Source organism: Hesperophylax consimilis, chromosome 27 (assembly GCF_061612785.1).
Source record: "Hesperophylax consimilis isolate HC1 chromosome 27, BYU_Hcon_1.0, whole genome shotgun sequence".
NCBI lineage: Eukaryota > Metazoa > Arthropoda > Insecta > Trichoptera > Limnephilidae > Hesperophylax > Hesperophylax consimilis.
In genome coordinates, this window is record NC_142862.1 from 757,797 (window position 1) to 765,513 (window position 7,717).

General features: G+C 32.7%; 1 protein-coding gene across 1 annotated transcript in view; it reads right to left on the reverse strand.

Annotated features, from left to right (window-relative positions):
- The window catches only part of flz (transmembrane serine protease filzig), a 66,514-nt gene extending 59,225 nt beyond the window's left edge, over window positions 1–7,289 (reverse strand). The window contains exon 1 of the mRNA XM_089648247.1: window positions 7,046–7,289. Within this exon, the coding sequence (XP_089504373.1) occupies window positions 7,046–7,289 (244 nt within the window). The remainder of the gene's footprint in view (window positions 1–7,045) is intronic.
- Between the last annotated feature and the right edge of the window lie 428 nt (window positions 7,290–7,717).

A 7,717-nucleotide genomic window follows, 5' to 3' on the forward strand; every position in this document is an offset into this window, starting at 1 on the left:
CTGAATAGCCAGGTACTTCCCCACCTTCCTATTTCCCTTCCCCACTTACCTTCAGCCTCACAACATCCCCCAATTGGGGATGCCATAGTCTCACTGGCTCCAGACGGGAGCAGTTGGGACTCTTGTGAGGTATTCACTATAAAAAATAAAAAAAAAAAACAAACAAAAAACATACAAAGTTAAAAACTTTGGTTGAACATCATCATAATTCATTAAAATATCGTGTTAAAATATTCTTGATGGAAATATTTTCTAAACCTCTTGACCATTGAACGAAAGTAAAACTTGCTTTAGACCTTCGGTATGCACATTCAATGTAGGCGGACTTCATACACCTCCTGTGCAGGTACACTTCCTCTGCCACCAAATATTCAGGTTAAGCCTTGAAGTTGAATACATTAACTTGTCAGAATTATATGGAAACAGCTATAAAACCTATTTACTTTACTTTCGATGGACATTCAACTCTTGAAGAGTTTTAGCCTCTTTGGTGATGCTATTTTACTTCCGATGATCGTGTACATCTTGCTTCTATGTATAGGTCTCCTAGCCTGCAGGTTTATTGCTATCCATAGGATCTTATCTTGAGGATTGTGACTCCAACTCAAAGTGAACAACACTCCTCCACTCCTCGCGATACTGCACGGAGAAAATTGAACATTGCTAATTTATTGAGAATCTATCATTGAAGAAGAAGATAATACTAACAAATATAAACGGAACAAAAAACACAACAAGACACACAAAATAATACATAACAGTCTCAACTGGAAATCAACTTAGTATTTGTTACATTGGTGGGTATAACCTTCATAGGTTATTCAGATAAAAATTGAAGGATTTGAACAATTCTTCAAATTTCAACGTTCATTTACGGGTTTTGTGAAAGTCCCATTCAAGTTCTGTTATTATATCATTATGGGCTAGTTGCTTGACGGAACTGAAACAATAACAGAACTTGAAAAAATCTTTCACAGAACTGTTATTATATCATTATAGGCTAGTTGCTTGAGAGAACTTAAACAATAACAGAACTTGAAAAAATCTTTCACAGAAATTTACTTTAAAATTTGAAGAATTGTTCAAATTGTCCGAAACAACCCATCCTAGACATTTAGACAAATCTGAGATACTATCTAAGTTACAAACCAATTCTTTAGAATTTTGTGACTACTTAAACTAGTTGCAGGATTATTGTTATTCCTTCTGTAAAAACAATCATAATCAATACCTACCTACTCAATTGTAAACCGTAATACATATTTTATGTTATAATTTTTAAAATTCACATAAGGAATTATAGAATTTTTCCAATGAAACGTCACCATCACAAAAACAATTATTTTTCAAACTTTCTGCAAACAAGTACCTACCATTATATTGAAAAAAATATATATAGAAAAAGAATGTCCAAATACACAGAACGAATTCACATTTGAAAAAAGAATCTTTACTGAACCAATATAACGGACATCTTCTTGAGCCAGTAACGGAATGTACAAACAATTTACGAACAGGCGAATTGCAAAACGGTCGATTTAAAACATTTGAACATGGATTTTCCATTTTATACAGAGTATTGCTAATTTATTAAGAATCTCTTAAAATTATTCGTAATCCGGTTAAAAATGGATTGCAGGCCTTTAACGAATGAATTGATAGGTTTCCTGATAAAATTTTAGTATATATTACGAATGTATCATGACGATGTCATCATCATACATTATCTTATTATTATATTACAGATATTATGTACTAGGAATTTACTAAAAGTTTATCCGGGAACGGCCTGCAATCCCGTTTCAAATCGGAATACTAATAATTGGAAGAGATATTAAATAAATTATCAATACTCATTTTTCTCCGTATACAAATAATCAATTTCTCACACTACTTCAGTAAAGTAGGTAAACCACTCAAGAAAACATCTATCACGAATCAATATAACAATTTGTTCTTCGTCATTATTCTTCGGTACCAAATCCCAATCAGTAATCACCTTGCAAACAATCACTGCTGCTCCCAGCGCGAAGCAACTCGGAGTGCCTCATGTACCACAGGTAATAACCGTAAGGCGACACACTAAACGCACCTTATCTAGTATAGTCGTGAATGATGAAGTATACAATGGTACTCTCCACACTACCATTGTATACACAGTGGTACTCTGCACACTACCATAGTATACAGTGGTACTCTGCACACTACCATAGTGTTCACCCGACACGTATTCTTATGATAAATCTGAATAATTAAATCACTGATCCTTAAAAGATACTTTTTTGTGAAGCCGCACAAGAATCCCAACTGCTCACAACCATCTGGAGCAGTGAGACTATGGCATTCCCTATTGGTTATGTTATAGGGGAGGGTGATGGGAAAGAGGAAGGTGGGAGACGAAGGTGGGGGAGTATCTGGCCACTAAACACGGCAAAAGCCATTTCAAGCGACTATGGAACTATTTATTATTTTAATTGAATAAATTGTGAAATAGCACAAATTCATCAATTAAAATTTATAACGCACCCCGGAATTTGAACCCGCGACCTTCGGATTGCTAGTCGATAGCCTTACCCCTCGACCACGGAGGCTGTCAGATTATTATTTATGTTTTATTAATTTTCTATTTAAAAGCATGGTACTTAGACTGTTCCAATAACCGAAAAAAAAAATTTAAACCTTATCTAATCTAAAACATCAATTTAATTTATCTGTCCACTTTCTGTCGTATCTCAGTGGTTTATGTGATTGTATAAATTGAGTACCGATGGTTCAATATATTCTACAAAACTTTGAGTATGATTATTTTTTTGTTTGTTTATTGTTACATTTCATTGTGCACAGCTTTAGAAGTTGGCACGTATGGGATTTTAAAACGAAAAATTCACCATTGACATTAAAACAGAAATATTGATTATTAAAGGAACCTACGTCCAGGACTGAGTTGTTTAAATAATTTTATGTCATATATGTGTACATTAGAAGTGATTTTTAATGTTAAATGGTAGATCTGGGTATAAAGAAAGAAAGGTGAAATTTTTCATTTTGTGGACTAAAGTATCTTTTAAAAATCAGTGATTAAATTATACGATGAATACATTTTTGACATGATTTAGCAACAGATAAAAGACGACCCAACTTCATCAAGAATGCCAAGTTTGTTTAGGATTGTGATACCACTAAAGAGTTACAATTGCCCCCAGCCATGGGAACTATGGCATCCCTAAATTAAGGGCATTTTGGGAAGATTAGAAAAAACGGAGTTGGTGAGAATAACGGAACAATGCATCTCAGAGAACTGTGTAATAACTGATACATAACTAATTAACTGTACTGGTATACTGTTTAATTATTTTCTTAGCATGAAATACACTTAAGATTGGTAGTTTTCAAGAAATGCTTCGGTTCGTCAAAGATTAAGAGTACTTTACTATCGTAAAATAATTACTGAATAATGAATCTCTAGCAGGATATATGACCGTTCTATCAGAGGTCATGAGTTATTCTAACGAGCAACTGGACCTGATCTGGCTACCTAGAGATCGGCTAGCATCGGCTCTACTCGTAACCATTCGGGTACGGCTGACAGGCTGTCTCTGGTAGATTGTGTAAGTACTGCCATCTATGGAAATACCTTAAAACTACATTAACTGGATAATAATAACTTAGATCCACACACTGTAGTGATTATCTGGTGGGCGGTATCGTAACTACAACCAAATAACAAGGCTACAATAACCATTACGCCGTTTCCTTGGTTCATTAGCTTCGTGTACACGAACCGCACAACACACTTGAGCCGGTCCTAATCAACAAGTAAATTAATAAATACTTCAACATTTGGGAAGGCCCGAATTCTCTATTATAGTTTATTTTGTTATTTGGACTGCTTCATTATTTATTTACTATTTAGGAGCGGCGCACGTGCGTTGTGCGGCCCGTTTGTATGAAACTATTCACATTCCTAAATTTTCTCATACATATTCATCTGTTATTCTAACTCTTGATATGGCCCGACACGACTATTTGGTTCATCGGACGTCCCCGACTTCCTCTACCTTCTAAAGCCTTTCGCCGCCAAAACCTAGATAAACCTCACTCCATGAACCCGGGCCCCTTGATAAATCACCAAACGTACCACACCACTTCGGGTGACCTATAGCAGGGATGTTGGTTATCCAATAAACGATTCCCGGGGCGGCGGTACCCGAACCCGCCTCTCAGATTAATACTATTTTATTTGCACTTGAATCCAAAGTTCTCATTACCATAGATGTTCAATAAGATGACTATTATTACAGTATTTACATGTATGAGATAGCATAATGCGCAAATGGTTTAATGCTTACGGGAGCTATGTCAATTACCTTGCGGACACGGAATTAAATTTGACAACTTACACCAAATTAATTTGAGCCGTCTAGAATTTTACAACAACCTGCAAGTTATAAGTGTTCTTTCTGCACAATATTAATGCCAATATTACGTAACAATGAAAGTAGACAATATTTATATAAAGTAGGTTATTTTTTCATAGTTTTTCATTAAATATTATATCCAATTTACCGACTTACGAAGTATTAAATTCTTTTGCTTCCATTTTCAATGCACTATTTCATTTACCTTAATATTAATGAGTTCTCCAACAAAAGAAAAACATTTTTACGGAAGCATTTAAAACATGAATAGGTTTTTATTAGTTTTCTAAGTATTTCAGAACAAAGGTAGAACAGTTCCAGGAACAATAGCTGTGTTTTATCACATTTGTAAAGTCCGCCAGTAATTTAGAATTCCTTTTACCACAATCGTCAGAAAACGACCGAAAGTTAAGTGTTTTAGGTCTGTGTCATTTTAATAACCTTTTTTGGCCAAAATATGTGAATATTTTCATTGGCCTAGATTTATTCTCGTATTTTTTTATGATTTTTGTACGATTCCAATTATTCATCGTCATTTTACCAATGGTTTGTTATCGCTAAAACTAGAGATAAAATAGTAAAACCATAAAAATAAATTATCTTCAGTTAAGATATTATTATTTAGATATTCTGGCTTTGAAAAATATCGATTATTGTTTTTAACTTATGTAACTAATTATTTAAGAGGAACGGTAACACTGCCCTTTTCATATAAAATTTAAAATTGGATTTGAGGTCAAAATACTTAACCAAAATGAAAAATTATTTTTATAATCAAAAGGTATAGCAAATTTCTAGTGCGGATACATAATTTATTTGTGTTTTAAATTATAAAATATAGGCCATTAGAGAATCCAATTTTTCATAATTTTAGAGGCAACTTTGGCAATTATTTTTGAGTTAATAATTATTTTTTTTTTAAATGTTCTATTTACTATACGAATGTGATTCTGATCTATATATGATATCCGATATTTAGCATTTTTACCGGCGAAAACTATTCCAAAAAAACGATTTATGTTCGAACACAAATTTATCGTCTATAAATCAAAATTTCCACCCAAAAAATGCCTTTTTTGCAATGTACTATTTTTTATTATATTTGAACGATAGGTCGATAAGTAGGAGAAGATGATTTTTTTTAATAATTATAATTAACGAAAATCACGCGAAATTGAATTATTTAATGCCCTATTTATTATAATTTAGAAAAAAAATAATGTAGCACACATTCTTACTAGATATTTTCTATACCTTTTGATAAAAAAAAATTTTTTTTTAGTTTAGTTGGGTATTTTGGCCTCAAATCTAAATTTAAGTTCAGTATGAAAAAGGCCGCACAGCCTTTCCTCTTTACAAGACTCCATTTAATGATTTTAAGACTTTATTATATTATTACAAATGCTAATTTCAATCAATAATTTGTTTATGTTTACGTTATTAATACGTTTTCACTTGTACATTTCATTTTCAGAACCTTTTTTATAACATATAACGTTATGTTTTGATTCTATTAGAGCAGACAAACATTTTTTTTCAATTAGCATAAAATTCTTTTATTAATAAGTTTCGAATTGTTTAAATGATAATACAATAATGAAATTACTGTTTAAATGATAATATGTGACCAATACAACCGACTTATGGACTGTTTCCATGATGCGGCCTGCGGGTATCATTAGAATATTTATCAATTCTAGCTAATTATTATCACGACAAAATTGTGTCGCACTTTCTCCTTTCTACTGAACCTTCAAATAGTTAATATAAATAATTCATTCACCTGAATATTGCACAAATAAATTAAAATTTAATACTTTATATATACGGAAATAGCAACGACTAATGATAGTACTATAAATAATAATAATAATGGAGATTTTAGGTTTCGCGCTTGCCTCAGCGTTGCTGTATTTTTGTTCTGTTTTTTTTTTTTTATTATTATATTCATTTTACAAATCTGTAACTCTTACAGGCCTCGATTCTCGACGAAGTCATTCCACTATTCGAGTGGAATGACTTTTGACGTTTGGCTTATGTATGTACCTTCGAGGAGACTCAAGCATAAGAATGTCAATCGATATATGTACTTTCGACGGCGATTGCGAAGGGCCTGGATTGGAGAATCGATACCCTGGAGCAAACATCGAATTGGTTTTTAAGATGTGTAGTATTTTTTTTTTAATTATTTTGTTTTGCATTGTGTTCTTTAATTGTAACTAATGATAATTTTCGAGAAATAGTAACAATTCTTTTTCGTCTTCGTATGGTGGAGGATACTTGGTGAGGTCAAATTAGAAGGCTGTGTTTTTTTAGCCGGTCCACTTGGTTCAGCACAGATGTGCCACAAGGAAACTGAAGGCGACATTCTTCTATGATGTTTTCTGTGGTTTGAATATATTATATATGCATAATACAGAATCATTTAGGTCCCATCAAACATATATTTAAATAATATATTATGCATAACGGCTGTGACTGAGGTCCCAGTGTCGTGGGTTCATATCTAAATAACCCAACAGTTGCCAAAATTTCTTTTGCACATCTCAAAATAATAAAAGGTAAGATGACAGATAAATAGATAGTTGAGGTGAAGATAAAATAAGCACGTAAAAATAAAGAATTACCTCTGAATTGCATGGCCTTATTTTGTCTCGTTCTTCCTCTGGTCTCCTGAGATTCCGCAAAGTCTACAAAGTATTGGAGTACTATCACCAGCAACACCAATTGCACGCTGACAAGTATTGCACAATTAGATTTCTTATACACAGTCCTATTTTTCTTAATGTTTTCCTTAATACTAATATTAGTATTGTTGCACTTCACAGAATCCCGCACTTCCGGCGCACACCGGAACTTCCTGGTCGCCATTGATGTGCTATTTAAATTTCGAACGCTTTTCGAATTTGTCGTTTTTGACACAGCTGTCAAACTTTTTGAAACTTTGCCCATTTTAATTAAATAAATCAAATTTATTTAAATACTACACATTATTTTTAAATCTAACACTATTTTAAACACTTCACATTTTTTAAGCAGTCGTTTTCAATGTATTGTATAAATAATGATTCAACAAATTTCCTAGGCTTTTAAAGACGGCGTTCTTCAATTCATGAATATTCAAATGTAGAACGAATAACCTGTCAAAGTAGAACGAATCGAAAACGTTAATTTTGATAATTCAATTTGAAAAAAACGTTTTTTTCTTAAATGGCAACAATCAGGTAAAAGTAATATTTTTGACACCGAAATTTTGTTTTATTAATTTGTTTTGTTTTACGAACTCCCGAGCGTCTTAA